Source organism: Danio rerio, chromosome 17 (assembly GCF_049306965.1).
Source record: "Danio rerio strain Tuebingen ecotype United States chromosome 17, GRCz12tu, whole genome shotgun sequence".
NCBI lineage: Eukaryota > Metazoa > Chordata > Actinopteri > Cypriniformes > Danionidae > Danio > Danio rerio.
In genome coordinates, this window is record NC_133192.1 from 49,990,834 (window position 1) to 50,006,839 (window position 16,006).

The 16,006-nt window shown below is 35.8% G+C and overlaps 2 protein-coding genes across 9 annotated transcripts in view; one reads left to right on the forward strand and one right to left on the reverse strand.

The window, feature by feature from the left end:
• The window catches only part of fam161b (FAM161 centrosomal protein B), a 30,304-nt gene extending 23,984 nt beyond the window's left edge, over positions 1-6,320 (reverse strand). For all 3 annotated transcript variants that reach the window (XM_692802.9, XM_021467472.3, XM_073927748.1), the window contains exons 1-3: positions 6,139-6,320; positions 3,583-3,884; positions 1,287-1,729 (exon numbers count right to left, since the gene is read on the reverse strand). In XM_692802.9, the coding sequence (XP_697894.3) occupies positions 1,287-1,729; positions 3,583-3,884; positions 6,139-6,156 (763 nt within the window). In that variant the 5' untranslated portion in view covers positions 6,157-6,320. The remainder of the gene's footprint in view (positions 1-1,286; positions 1,730-3,582; positions 3,885-6,138) is intronic.
• A 182-nt stretch (positions 6,321-6,502) lies between these two features.
• The window catches only part of coq6 (coenzyme Q6 monooxygenase), a 46,525-nt gene continuing 37,021 nt past the window's right edge, over positions 6,503-16,006 (forward strand). For 3 of the 6 annotated variants that reach the window (XR_012392835.1, XM_073927507.1, XM_073927506.1), the window contains exons 1-6: positions 6,503-7,072; positions 8,521-8,655; positions 11,617-11,675; positions 13,376-13,502; positions 14,728-14,858; positions 14,946-15,053. Coding sequence is in view for 4 of the 6 variants with exons in the window: in XM_073927507.1 (XP_073783608.1) it covers positions 6,865-7,072; positions 8,521-8,655; positions 11,617-11,675; positions 13,376-13,502; positions 14,728-14,858; positions 14,946-15,053 (768 nt within the window). In the remaining 2 variants the exon portion in view is untranslated. 6 annotated transcript variants of the gene reach the window in all.

The window sequence follows — 16,006 nt, forward strand, 5'->3', positions numbered from 1 at the left end:
TGCATTATTAGATTGTGCTGCGTTAATCTTATAAACAGGGCATGATCCGCACTCATTGAGTAACTGTGTTACCTTTCTTTATTTTACTTTGTTCAGGGATATAAACACAAATTTTGGCTCAAATAAACACATTTTGGCTCACTCTGTGAAACTATTTTCTCCCTCCCTTTTTCAATTGTCAATTACATTACGTTATTATTAAATACAGTAGGGGAAATAAGTATTCAACACACCATGTTTTTTTTTTGTTTTTTTTCTGGGGACCTGTGACATGGAATTGAACCACATTTTGGTAAGAAAAAAAGTTCTTGCTGAAATGTCTACTCTGGTTACATCTTAATCATCCTGGTAATGCAAATGTTGAACTGAAGCAGCTGATATTAAATTACAATAATGAAGGGCAGAGGGTTGCTGAACAACTACTGAGAGATTTCCGTCACTGTCTGGACTTTCGCTGCCTTTTTACACCTTCCTTTCTTCATGTGTTCAATGCTTGTGTCCTGTTTCATTTCATTTTATTACACAAAACTTAATTTGTAAACTATTTAATATTGTTTTGTAGCATTTATGTTTTTTTTTTTGTTGTTACCAAAATCCACTGAAAATTTCAAGTCAACAGCAGCTTTAAAAATATGTTTTCTGAGAAAAATGGTGACGTGTTCAATACTTATTTCACCGAATGTACTTAATACAATCCAATGACATTTAAGATATGACATAATGCAGATCACGACCTTTTGAGCTACTATGTTTATTGATAAGAAACAGTTCATTTATTATTTTAATGTAAATTGCCATTCAAGGATGCTGAGAAAATTTTAATAAAATATGTTAAATATAATCAATTATAAATGAATATATGTTCTTTTAAACTTTCATTTCATTAAAAAATTCTGGAAAAAAAATCTAATTTTTCAAACAACACTAAGCAGCACAACTGTTTTTAGAATTGATATTTATAAAACATAATTAATATTTTCCAAAATCTTAATGCTTCTTCAACATCACAGCAGCATATTAAAATGGTTTCTTTGAGACATTCAAATGAGCAACTTAAGCTGCTAATAAAATCTTAACAATACATTCAAGAAGAAGCTTCTTTATTCTCATAATAATATTGTATAGTATAATTACTTCGACTGTATTTTTAATCGTAAAAATGATGATGAGAATAAAAAAAAAACATAAAAACAAATCTCAATGATTCCAAACGTTTGACTAAAAGTGTGGTTATTTAAAATAACCATTATATTTTATCTTTGATTAAATATTTAAATAAATGGCACCTTTCAATCGTTCAGAGAACCTGGGGTCTGAGACTGATTTCGGTATTGGTTTCCTCACATGAACCGGTTGTGTTTTTACACTTTTATTGGCAGAGGCCTTCTCCTCCCTCAGCCTCTCTCGCTTTTTCTCCTCCCTCTTGAGGAACATGAAGGGCTTCTGCATGGTCAAGAGGAAATCTCTTCTCTGCTCACGACCTTCCTGCCTCAAGCGCTCCTGTTCATGCATGAGGCCATCGTAAAGAGCTTTAGAGATGTGCTCAGGGACAGGAGCCACACGAAACTGTTTCTGACACTCAGCCAAATCTGCCTCCTCTTTGGCTTTCCGTGAGTCTTGGGGAAGAGGCTTCCTGTATCTCTCTATCTCTGTTCCCAAATAACGGCTTCCAGTAGTTCTTGCTGCCTTAATTCTATTTGAGGTAGAATTTCGAACAACCATTTTTGAGCTGAAAAACAATAGTAGACACAGTTGAAATCAAAATTAGAGAGCAACTTAAAGTTTCCTACTCTAAATTCCAAAGTCACTGTTTTGAAGATATCCTAACAGCCATAAAACACCTGTTTTTACCCCTTAACCGCACGGATGTAAGCTTGGTCTAATTTTAAAGAAGACAGATGTCAGATTGTAGGAGAAGTGAAAAGTTAAATAAGGGAAAAGTGATGTGTCTTTTTTTTTTATTATGAAAATAATAAAACAATAAATGTGTATTTTATTATATTACTTAAAGTATGTATTTTACAAAACCTGCTTTAGGCTAAAAGTGACAGAAATACAAAGCTAAATATGTGAACAAATTATATTGCAAATCGATATCTTAAAATATGAACTTTCAGTAAAATTTAGTTTGGCTGCAGTACCAGACGTGACCCCTAGATGACCATACAGTTTCCATTGGTGACCATACAAGAGCGCCCCCCTATGTTTTGAAAAATATGAACAATAATTTTCATACTTTTGACAATATTTGTAAAGTAGACATACAATTTTAAAGTAGTAAGGGCAGTTTGGTGGTATTTGAATTGAATTTAAACTCAAAAAAGCATCTAAAAATGTTAATGTGGATTGCTGTAGCAAGGTAATGCTTTACAACTGTGATTGTTGCAATTTTAATAAATACCTGTTGCTCAGTAATAACTATCAACAACAGTTGACAGTAACATTTAAGGGGTTAAATCTATTTCATGATTTACTTTAGCCTGATCTCATGAGGAAACGTAAAATTTTTAAATATTGTTTGAAAAGTCGCTAATTTGTACAAATTTGTACGATTGCATTAGTTTGAAAACTTACCATTTTTTTTTTATCCCAGCCCTAAACCTAACCTTAAGGGATGAGCAAATCATACTAAACTGTACAAATTAGATCATCATATAATTTAATATGAGTTAACCTCTAAATCAAACGCTCCAGAATTGCTGTGAAACTTATTTACAGTGCATCCAAAAGTTTTCACTTCGCTTGACTTTTTCCATAATTTTTTATGCTACCAATAGGTTTATAAGAGTATAACATTTTCTTGTTGCAAACAACTGCTTATGTTTTTATCACAGTAAATATTATGATCACAATATTGTCATAAGCTGCAAAAAAGTTCATGTAATGATATTAGAACAAAAAAAGAATACTTATTCAGAGTAAACAAATGTTTTAACGAAATTAAACTGCAAAAGGATTATAGAAATATTATAAAGGTACCACTTTACAATAATGGTTCATCAGTAAATGTTATTTATTAGATTTAAATCAACAGTACGAAATAGCTATGTTTAATACAGTTACTATGTTATCATTGCTTTAAAAATATAACTGAATGTTATTAGTTATTAACTAATAAAACAATTATGACTTGAAATTAGATTACGACTACGATTTTACCATGCTATTGAGCATTAACTAAGAAATAAATATCACAGGTTTATTTAAATTAACTAATGATAACTACTGAAGCCTTATTGCACAGTATCAATAGCCATATTAACTGAATTTTCAATCATTATTTCAGCATGTAGGAGGCCAGATTAACATTTTTAGAAATTCACGTTTGAACTATTAAACTAAAAAAGTAATTATTTCTCCAAACATTTGTCACTGAATCAGTTCATAACCAGGATACATTGACTTATTGAATATTGAAAATCCGAAATGGAAGAAATTCATTATTTTACTCATAATTCGACGAACAAAATCCCATAATGACAATGTATGAGGAAAAAAAAAAGAATTACAGCCTCTAGTCTTTTTGAGTGTGAAGAGCAAATGTTTTTGAAAATCTGCTGTCACATTTACAATATGAGCTACCTGTGGTGTTTACGATCCGGCCCATCATGATCGCTGATGCTCTGCTGCACTATATTGGTTTTAAGCATCCACTCAGTGCTGGTGGTCAGCAGTGAGTTCTGCAGGACCCTCTTCTCCAGGCCAGTCTGGTGCTGAAGCTCTAAATTCTCCACCTGCTGCTTGCGTTTGACCTTCAGAGCCTCCAAATGCAACTCCATAGATTGTTCAGTCTTCTTCCTGTCCTCTATAAGCGACAGCAGGCTTTCTGAAACATGCGCATTGTCTCCCTCTTCAGATCTAGAGAAATCTAAAGTGGGAGAGATCTGGACAGAGAATATGTATTTAGTCACATAACAAAAGTACTATAGTAAATTATAGTAAATTCTATGCTACTGTAAGGTGTATTGTACTTTCTACAAAATTCTACAACATTCTTTATGAAGCAGTATAAGCTATCGTTAGGCCCACACAGAATCTGCAAACGCAGTAAGACACAGTCTATTTATTTCATTATGTAATTGCATGTAAATCTATATTTATTCAGATTTTATATTTGTTTCACTACTTTTATTAAATAATATTTACAATACAATTTGTAAAGTAATATTTTCTGTCTTTAAGTAGATCTATTCAACGAAAGACTTGCTTTGTTTACCAAATAAGTGGATATATTAGGATTTGCATTGTAAACCTTAAATAATATTTTTATTCATTCATTCATTTTCCTTCGGCTTAGTCTCTGGTTTCCTCCGGTTGCTCCGGTTTTGCCCACAGTTCAGTTGGGTTGCAGCTGGAAGGGCATCCGCTGCCTAAAACATATGCTGGATAAGTTCCCTGCTGAAAAATCCAGCTTAAACCAGCCTATGCTGATTGGCTGGTTTTAGCTGGTCGACCAGGTTGGTTTTAGAGGGGTTTTGGCCATTTCCAGGCTGGTTTCCAGCCATTTCCAGCTTGGTCTTAGCTGGTCTGGCTGGAAAATTACCAGCCAAACCAGCTTGACCAGCTTAGGCTGGTTTAAGCTGGATTTTTCAGCAGGGTTGGTGGTTCATTCCGCTGTGGTGACCCCAGATTAATAAAGGCAATAAGCAAAAAAGAAAATGAATGAATAAATGATAATTGATTTGATGGAAAAAAAAAAACTGCCCTCAATTAAATTCCATTGGCCCAATGACTTTTTTTTTATTGTGTGTGTGTGCATTGGCCCCTATATACTGTAAGTCAAGCTAACACCACATTACTGTAGCTACATATAATACGTACTATAGCTACAAATAACAAAACTTTAACCTCTGATATCTATTATACAAATAATAATAATAATAATAATAATAATAATAATAATAATAATAAACCTAAACTTTATTCAGAAACTCAAATAAGGGCTGTTTTTACAATAAAAATCTGTGAAATGTTGCACTTTCACCTTTATTATTTGATATCTTTTTTTTTTTTTGCTTATTATTCAGTATGACTAACGTTGGTGACGTGGTGGCGCAGTGGGTAGCACGTTTGCCTCACAGCAAGACGGTCACTGGTTCAAGCCTCAGCTAGGTCAGTTGGCATTTCTGTGTGGAGTTTGCATGTTCTCCTTGTGTTTGCGTGGGTTTCCTCTGGGTGCTCCAGTTTCATCCATGTCCAAAGACATGTGGTACAGGTGATTTGGGTATGCTAAAATTGACCATAGTGTTGAGTGCGTGTGTGTGATGTTTCCCAGTAATGGGTTGCAGCTGGAAGGGCATCCACTGCGTAAAACTGGATACGTTTCCAGCTCATTCCGCTGTGGCGACCCTAGATTAATAAAAGTACTAAGCTGAAAAGAAAATGAATGAATGCATGAATGACTAATGTTCATTACATAATTGAAGTTCAAATACAATCTTGTAAGCATTTGCAAAACAATTACTAAGTTGTTCAAATTAGTACTCATATTTTGAGGAAACACTTCTGAAAAAGCATAACATGCTATATGCCCAAACTCAGTCCTGGGGGCCGGTGTCCTGCAGATTTTAGCCCCAACTTGCCTCAACACAGCTGCACGAATGTTTCTAGAAAATGCAGTGAGAGCTTGATTAGCCAGCCCAGGTGTCTAATTAGGGTTAGAACTAAACTTTGCAGGACACCGGCCCTCCAGGACAGACACCCCTGCTATATACTGTGCTTAATACAATATGTGTCCTTATATTATTGTTATTTGGCAGAGAGCAAACACTGAACAAAATTTAGACAAAATTATTATCAAAATGTTATTTCTGTTTATAAACGCGTATAAGAAAACACCATTTTATGTAAAAAAAAAAAAAAAAAATCGTAGATTGTTTTTTCTTGGGGAGTCCTATTGTTGAATGTCAACAGCAAATGATGTTACTATGGCAACCCCAAACGCACATAGTTACGCTGTTATTGCTGTGTTTACCGCCGCCAAAAGCAATTTAATCAATTCTATGAACAATAAAACATGCATGTTAATCTTTGCGAATCAATAAATGCACCCAAAAAATGTCACATAACGTTAATGGTTTAACACAAACTCGGCTAATTCGTAATCTCCTCCGCCATCGTTGCTTTTATTTCTCTCACCATTGTCATCTGATCCATGGTGTGATCAGGCCCGTAAGGAGGACATCATCATTCAAATACTGATCCATCAACTGTGAAAGATCAAAGCACAGTCCATTTCATAGGAATCGCCAAATATCATGATCTCTGCTGCACCGGTGACCAGCCTTTTCTCCACCCACCAGCGCCTCAGCATAACACACACACATACTGCGCTGTGTGCTATAGAGTAACAGTATGTTCTACAGGAATATTAGACACAAACCATATCATTTTAGACGGTAAACAGTTTATTCAGCAACAAAACACAAGATACATGTTTGATTTCTGCATTTACATATAAACAAACCGAATGCACTAGTTTCCCGCCAAGACGACAGATGGCGCTAAAAAGAACACGCTTCCACAGTGCTTCCACCTCTGAAAAAGAACAGGGAAGTAAACGTTGTTTTAAAAGACAAGTTTGCATTATATAGCACTGTCTGGCGTCTGTTTTGCAGAATGAATGCATATTAAATTTTAATATTGATGCACATGAATCATTTGCTTGATTTAGGTAGCCTTTACAACCCGGAAGGATAGTGGCAAACTGTACTATTACGTACTGTATTCTCTGTCAACAACATGGCCGGATGATAAACAGAGTAGTATACCGTTATTGTCAATGACAGGGCAAATTTAACGGGTGCTCATATATATTTTCTATAAGACTTTTTTGTTTGTTATTTTTATTCGCAACACGCAAGAATGCTGTCTCTGGCTAAAGCTAAGCTAGCCGTGGTCGGGATAGGACGCCAGTGTGTTGCAGTGAGGACACTCAATGGAGCTCGAGCAGTGCACAGAAGCTTCTCGTCCTCTGAGCACGACCAGGATTCCAGCACTTCTGAAAACGAGCTCTTTGACATTATAATATCTGGCGGGGGAATGGTGGGCACAGCTATGGCATGCTCATTAGGTGAGTGAGCGTCCCTAGCCAGCACCCATAATAATAACCCAATAAGCGTTTGCCCCTTTAGTTTCAAACCCCATAAGTGCACCCTTTAAAGTCGTAATGAAGCCTTTCCGTCACTTTTCTTCACCCCCTGTTTTTTCACACAAACGAGAGGTTGTTATTTTGTTTGATGAAAGTGTTTTAGCTGGAGGTAAAGGGTGCAATTGCGGTTGTACAGCAATTCTCATGCCGTAGGATGATGCTAAAGTAAGCAGTGTACAATCAACGCACAGATTTTATGCAAACTTGAGCCCTCTTATTTCAATGTATGGGTAAACTAATGCAAACATGCTAAAAGAGCCGATGATATTTCAGTTAAGGCTGCACATATTGTAAAAACACTGACAATGTCATGTTTTTTTATGATTCGTAACTTTATTTGGAAAAAATATATATATATATATATATTTATTCATTCATTTTCTTGTCGGCTTAGTCCCTTTATTAATCCGGGGTTGCCACAGCGGAATGAACCGCCAACTTATCCAGCAAGTTTTTACGCAGCGAATGCCCTTCCAGCCGCAACCCATCTGTGGGAACATCCACACACACATTCACACGCACACTCATACACTACAGGGAGGGAGAACATGCAAACTCCACACAGAAACACCAACTGAGCCGAGGTTCGAACCAGTGACCTACCTACTGCGCCACTGCCTCGCCCCAAAATATATATATAAATATATATGTTTATGTATGTGTATATATATATATATATATATATATATATATATATATATATATATATATATATATATATATATATATATGTGTGTGTGTGTGTGTGAGTGTGTATATATATATATATATATATATATATATATATATATATATATATATATATATATATATATATTTATTTATTTATTTATTTATATATATATATATATATATATATATATATATATATATATATATATATATATATATATATATATATATATATATATATATAGTTTTAGATTAATTGAGATGCTTTTATTGGGGAGTATCTCCAAAAAAAAGATTTAAAAAATTACAAGCATAGATGCATACAATAGAACAAAAACATACAAATAAAACCATGTCTTTGTGTGTGAGAAATCAAACAGTATGTCAAATAACAATATAGTTTTCATTGTATAAATAGTTAAAATTAAAAGCTTCAAGCTTGATAACTTATTGGTTTAAATTTACAGCGACAGGTGAGCGAAAAAACACATCCAAATAAAAACCTTTCACTTTTAATTGGGTTAAACTTTGCATTATGGTATTACTTTTGCATAATGTCCAACTCGGACATTGCAGATCCTGTAATGTGAATATTGCAGATTTGCATATTGCTAAATTGATGCTGAAACGATATATTGTGGACTCCCAATTGCAGTACAACTGAAACATCTTGCATTTCATTTGTGTTCTTTATTCAGGTCTAGATCCCAATTTAACAGGTAAGAAGATTCTCCTCCTGGAAGCTGGTCATGAAAAAAAGATGGACAAAATCCCGGAGACTTACAGCACAAGGGTCAGCTCCATCAGCCCCGGCTCAGCAACTCTTCTGAGTGGTATGGATATGTATTAAAGATTTATATGATATTTATACAAGTGATTTCCATCCCAAAATCCAAATTGTATATTAATTAATCAATTACCATTAAATGCAGCAAGTAGTTCATATTAATGATGCAGTCTTATAAGTCACCTGGAACCTATGATGACGTTTTACAACTGTTAACTAAAAGATTTCTGTTCATTTGATTAAGTAAAATAAATAATGAACAATAAGTTCAAGTTTTAAAAGTTCTAAAACGGAAAGAAAATCCAACTAAAGTAAAAACCACAAAAAAGAATCTCAGAGTTGTTTAAAAAGTCTTTCTCAACATCACTTAATGATGGCATCGATTTGACATCAAAAATTCAGTTTGAGTCCAAAACTAGAAACATTGCTAGCACAATAGGATGCATTGCAAGTAACACATTTTTCATTGCACTTGTTTGGTCTGTTATTAGATGTTACAGTTTTGTAAATCTACTTCAGAACCACCAATCACAAGCATATCTGCTGAGCTTATGAACACAATGGCCAATCAGAGGAGTTTAGATTAATCAGGCTTAATGTTTAGATTAATCAATAAACCATGAAGACAAATCTTGTCTAAAAAATGTAAACATGAACTCACTTTAAAAGGTTTGATTAGAATTTAAAAAAACATATGTAGTAATGACTTATTGATGATATTATTTAGGCACAATCCCAATTCTACTTTTGGACTCCTTCCACTTGCGTTAGTTTTTGTTTTTTGTCTTAATAAAATCACAGAAGACATATATCATGTTATCGTAATGATATAATGTGGGAATAAAATTGTAACTGTACTGTGCATTTACACCGTGGCCATATTTGTCTATGTAAATACACGAAAACAACATTAACACTACTGTATATCAGACACTGTAAAAAGCACATTCCCAGCCACTAGACTTTTCTGACAGGGGATCTGAGTGTCATCGAGTGACAGAATGTTGTGGGAGTGCTATACAGGAGTTATTTTTAGGGATTATAGATGGCTAAATTTAGCGGTATATATTTGAGTGTTTTTTATTTTATTTATTTTTTTCTTGAAAGCATGACAGTAGAACACAGATGCTGTTATGAATGTATTTAAACATTTGCTTGTTTGTTGTAAAAATTCATAGAAAAACACTAATTTGTTCATCTCCTGACTTCCATGTGTAGCTATGCTGCCGCTGTAGATGGTGTATTCTGGGAAGTTTTCTTACCTCTTGGTTTCGAGTGTGGTGCTTAAAAATTTCCCTTTCGAGGGGTATCCAGCCCTTGCTCTCAGACCTACGCCTTTAAGCTAAAGAGAATTGGGACACCCCTACCCCTTCACGTGAACGCGCAAATAGAGGGGTAAGGGCTAAGGGGTAGAATTGGGATTGGGCCTCAGAGTATGAGTACAATTCTTTAACCATAAGCAAAGTGCAGTTATTATTTACTGTAATCAAGGAGAGTTTAACAAGGTTACGTATTGTGAGAGTCCATAAGAATGAATGTTTTATTCTCAATGATAAAGGCTTCTTAACCTAATGTTGACAACACAAAACAACTAAAGCTAAAGCGCTTGAGGCTGGTTCCCGGTAGACATTATTTACAAAGAGCATATACATATTTACAGATAAATTATAAAAGTGAATCAATAGCTTTTCAGAATAGTCTATTTCTTTTAGCAGGTAATAACTTTGTCTTCAACCTGATTTGAGCCTTAAAACTGTGGACCTTTAACATTCACAAACAGCTAAAATGCACCTTAAGCATGGCCGGTATAAGTTTCTGGTAGTATGGAAACCTTGGACAAAAATGTTGCAGTAATGTGAATAGACCTTTATCTATAAAGTATACTTACGGAAACTTTTAATCTAACTGACAGCTACCTTGTGTTTGAATTTAATCCTCAGTTGTAGTTTTAAGCTTTAACCTTGGATCGTGATGTTTGTTGGATACATTTGTCCTTTTGACGTCATTTATGGTAAATGCACGCTCGAGTAGTCCATTGCTTCTGACAGCGCTGACTAGTGGTTGAAGTAGTCAATCACTCGACTAGTCGACTAGTCTATGCAAGACCTAATATATATATATATATATATATATATATATATATATATATATATATATATATATATATATATATATATATATATATATATATATATATTTTTTTTTTTTTTTTTTACTTTTGTCTGAGTAAAAAACAACCAACAACTTGAACTTTAGGAAGGATTTAAAATACTTTGGAACAGTAAACATGTCAGGATAAATAATTTAAATAAATCATTGACTTCTACAGTTTTAAAATTACAGGTTTCTTTACAACACACACAAAAAACCGTTACATTTACCTTAGGAATGGTATAACAGATAATTTTAGCAATTTTAAAACCTTGACTTTTCCAGACAGCAGTAAACCTTGAAACTGGTTTTTGTCCCATGCCTAATGCAATCAAAATTAAAAAAGCTTCATAGCTATTTTTCCATGTACCTAAAACAAGAAGAACTCACCAAAAACAATGTATTTCATTACAAGGTACAGTTGTCGATGCAATGCAGAAGACACTAAATCGCCCTTTGCTGCTTGGCCCGAACAATGTGTTACACTGGATGAAATGTGCGCATTTTCTTTGTGTCCACAGAATGCATGTTTGCATTATGGGCAATGCTGGGCATCATTTAGAACCAGTACTTTGGGTAATGTGGGGGGACAATCCAATTAAAAGGCCTGTGGTGAGGATAAGTACATCTGTCCCATTCAAAGCTCTGAAACGGCACTCCTGTCATTAAACCTATTTATGGTATAATGTTTGTATATGAAAGATTCACCAGGAAGTAGGTCAGTAGGTAGCTTTGTGAGCGTTGTTTTTCCATCCACGACGTCATGTCCAACCTTCACGCAGAGCAAAGATAACTGCGGCATTGAAAGAGTAGGAACAAACGTGGTGCCTTTTAATTGTATCTTATTGTGTTACAGGTCTTGGTGCTTGGGACCATATTGTAAATATGAGATGCAAGCCCTATAATAAAATGCAGGTCAGTAAAACCAGTATGTTGTAATACAATAATACATGGGGTGGGAGCATTATGCAATGATGCTATCATATGCTACTAAATGATTATAACAAAAGTATTACCTGGTACTTCATAGGGTGTTCATCAAAAAACGGTGAAGTAATTACATATTGCACTAAATAAAACCCACAGCATTTTAAAGCAACTAAACACCAAAGCAAAACACATTATGAGCAACCAACACAGTCATTTACTATGACCTTACCTGCTTATTTTCCCTCTGAGGCCAGGAAGCTACTCCATCGAAAACAGCTGTAGCGTGTTTTCCTCATCGTTGTTTGCCTATCATCACACCGTAAGCAGCCACCCATAAATTAATGCTACAGAACCACAGCCTCAGAATACAAAACATACATTAAAGATGCAAACTCCACATCACAACCCGACAGTTAAGGTTGGTTTTGCTTGCGGCCTCAGTTTATCTATTAGAGTCTTATTTAGTGGGATGACATAAATCTAAGTGCGTCTACTAATTACGAAGATTCATGTGAGACGCGGGGAGAGGAGTTAAAAGCTGTGGAGATCACAAGTAAAAGGGCCTTTCGTTTTCAATGCTGTGGGGAGATTTCTCCCGTAAGATGTGGATTTTTCACTGCCAGAATGAAGTCCTGTGGTTTCTGGGGAAACTAAGGGATGTCATCAGAGTGCACTTTATAGTGATATACCTCACCCATTATACCTTTCCTGTACCTCTTACCATTTTTTGTTTGTTTGTGAGAGCCAAACAAGGATGAAATTGCAAAGGAACTGTGTTAGGTTCCCTCTCGCTCTCCTATTAAATTCAAGCGGTTAGAGGAAAGCAGCTAAAACGGGGCTGGGAAAAAAACTGTGTTTTTTTAAGTATGGAGGTTCCCTGAAGTGTTATCAGCTAGAGTTTTTTTTTCTCCAAAGTGGTTTGAACCTTTTCTGGTAACTTTGTTTCAGAAATGACTGTTAAATGGGTCGTTTTGAAAAAGGGACGGCTTAATTTGGCAGCAACTGCAAGTACATAGCAACTCCAAAACTTATCAACAGCTGTGTTTTTCCTATGTGTAAAGTCCTCATAATTGTGGGTTGGTCACGTTTTAAATCTTCCACGTAACCATGTATCAAAAATTGTAAAACCACTACTATTAGTGGTTTTAGTGTGGTGGTATAACAAGGAGGATAGAGCGACACTTCTGGATCCATGTTACTTATAGGTTTAATTGTTTGCCAGTCACTATAGTTACACTCAGTTTAGGCTTTAAAAATAGCCTTGTCAATCACCAAGAAGCTTTTTGTATTTAAAACCAGCCGCGTGTTTTATTAACTAAGCTTCAAGGCATCTTGGATTAAACAAACTTAGCTCGACAGTAATGTTCGCGTATTTGTTATTTATTATAGGCCTAACTATAAATACAAGCATAAATCGCCACAAAGAATGGCATTTCACATTTCTGCCTCAGCCCAGTGCGTTTACAAAGTCAACCGTGTAACCTCAAAGGCTGTTGGTGGCTTTTGTTGAATCTAGTTTGATGTTTGGTTAGAGTATCTGGCAAAACTCTTCGCTCATTTGAACGGCTTTGATGTGTTCAAGTTCACTGAAGCACGTGCTCTTTTGGAAATCCATAAATAGTGCCCGAGCGGTCACTTAAGGATAGAGTTGTAAGCCACAGCAATAATTTGGCCCTTCGCTTTAGGTTTGGGATGCTTGTTCGGATGCCCTGATTACATTTGATAAGGAGAATCTGCAGGACGAGATGGCATACATCGTTGAGAACGACGTCATTGTGGCCGCCCTCACCAAACAGCTGCAGACTCTCTCTGGTAATGGACCCATTTTGATCTTTGATATATGGGTAAATTTATGTGCTTGTTTTTGTAATCAGCCCTTAGCATGCTGAACTTTGATCAGTACATGATGCTATGTCCTTGATCCTTGCTTTTTTTGCAGTGCTCTTCCCATGTAGCTGAATGTTTTCCCCAGCAGGGGCTCGTGCGCTGAGTGGGCTCCCTGTTAATTAGTTTTAGGGATGGCTTGGCAAATGATGTCACCACAAGCCATTCCTTCCTGTCTTGGCAAAGTGTTTATTTGCAGTCGTACTCCTTTTGAACATCTTTCTTCTTAGGCTAAAGATTCCACTTCTTTGGACGCATCCATGTTTTTCCTGCTATTTCGATCATCCAGCACATTACTTTTGGTGGGAGACAGAAGCCCCATGAGTATTGCCACCCTGTCAGGACACGTGCAGTGGTCTTTTGACCCATTTAAAAAACCACATTCCTTTCCAGCCGTAGCATCTCACTCGCTTGGAGCGGCCCAGCATGGACAGAGTTTTACTGTAACATTTTGTTGTTGTAATTAACTAAACAGTTCCAGGGCTCTGAATTTGGCTTTTCCATGCCATGCTCTGTAAAACAGCATCTTTTTAAAAACAAGCCTTTTTTAAAACGCATCTTGCATTTAACAGATGTGTGGTAGCACGTGCTTGTTCACGTGTTTGTGTTTTTTAACAGTCTTCTATTTCTGCTGGAGTACTAGACGAGACATACGTGCATAGGCCAGCTGGGCTTTTTTCTGCTCCTCTGCTTTCAGATCTGCAAGAAGCCAATATTTCTTGCTCATGTTCAAGAACTAGTGTTCAATTTTGTGGACAGAACGATCTGTAAGTCCGAAACGTAGGCGTAATCCTGGAGCTTTTTATGTGCTAGACCGCCAGTGATTCTAAGAAAAGTGGATTTTCTGCTTCCTTTACTTTCGTTCTCTGTTGTGTGCAGGATATTGGCAGCTGGTCGCATGTATTGCATGCTCTGCTTGTAGATAAACACCATTAGTCAGCCGAGGGTGACTTGCCAAAGCCATCAAGAGAATTGTCAATGTTAGCAGGCTTCAACCAGAGAAAGGAAAACGACTTTGTGTTTTATGAGGTGGCTGATTATCCTTAATTTTTGTCACAGCCAAACCCTGTATGCTTGGATTATTTTCTCCTCGTTTCTCAAGTAGAACTGAACCATGATTGTTTTTTTTTTTCATCATTTATCACACAAACAGATCATGTTAAAGTGCAGTACCGAACAAAAGTGGTGAAATACACCTGGCCCCATCCCTACCATGTCTCCGAGTCCATTCCCTGGGTTCAGGTGGCTCTAGCTAATGGAAAGACTCTCCACACCAAGTTATTGGTATGCAACGTTTAACCAGTGTTAAACAGAATAGCGTACAGCTACACAAGCAGAATTGATGAAGATGTATACGATTTGCTCTTTCAGATTGGTGCTGATGGACCAAACTCTATGGTGCGGAGAGAGGCAGGCATCCCCACAGTCAAATGGAATTACGATCAGTCAGCAGTCGTAGCTGTTCTACATTTGTCTGAGGTATGATGGTCCACCAGTTTAAAGATGCTGTAAGTTTTTGACTCCTCTAAAGCATAAAAATACCATAATATATTTGCAGATAGATAAGAAACATACTAAGTAAACATGCTTGTTTATCCAAAAAACAATGCTGAAGTCAAATATTCTGCTTTGAAAATGTAAGTTTGGTGACCGAATGGCTGTCTTTGTTTTGGTTCCTTTAACCTGCCTAATACCAGTTTAGCCATTTATATTTAAGCACCCCGGGTTGCCTTTGTGGAAAACAGCGTATTTCTTTCATTCAGTCAGAAAGACTGTCAAATTACGCATCTGTGATCGAAATGTAGACAGTAACAGCCTCTGAAATGAGATGCAGTTTCAGAGTTCCACATGAGGTGCTTATTAATTAGAATAATATAAATATTATAAACGTAATCATTAGGTGACCAGGTTATATTGTAACAAGCAACACGCTATGTGACGAAATTTGCAGTGATAAGCAATTTGGCTGTTTACACCAGACGAAACATGACAGAAATTTAAATACAGCCATTCAGTAGCAAAGAATAGTACACTTACTGCACTCCAATAAAATGGTAAAGTTTATACATTTCAAACGGTTTATCTTATTTTCGAGATCAGCTGCTGCTTTCAGTAGATTGGCAATAAATGTCACGTAAAATGGCATTCAAACTTGCATTACTACTGGATGTCAAACTTACATACTGCACCTTTAAAGTTCACCTCATATTATGTGTTTAACCTTTCTGTCGAGTTTGGGTAAAATCTGACCAATTTAAAACTTAAAACACTCATAAATATTGTGTTTTACATTTGATTGCCTCAAGGCCTTATGATATCTTTCACACTGTGCACTTGAACCTATAAAAGTGATGATCACTTTCATTGAATTTTGAGTGTTTTTAATCAACCTTGTTACACCTGTGGTGTTCCCGGTCAAAAGAAAACATCCC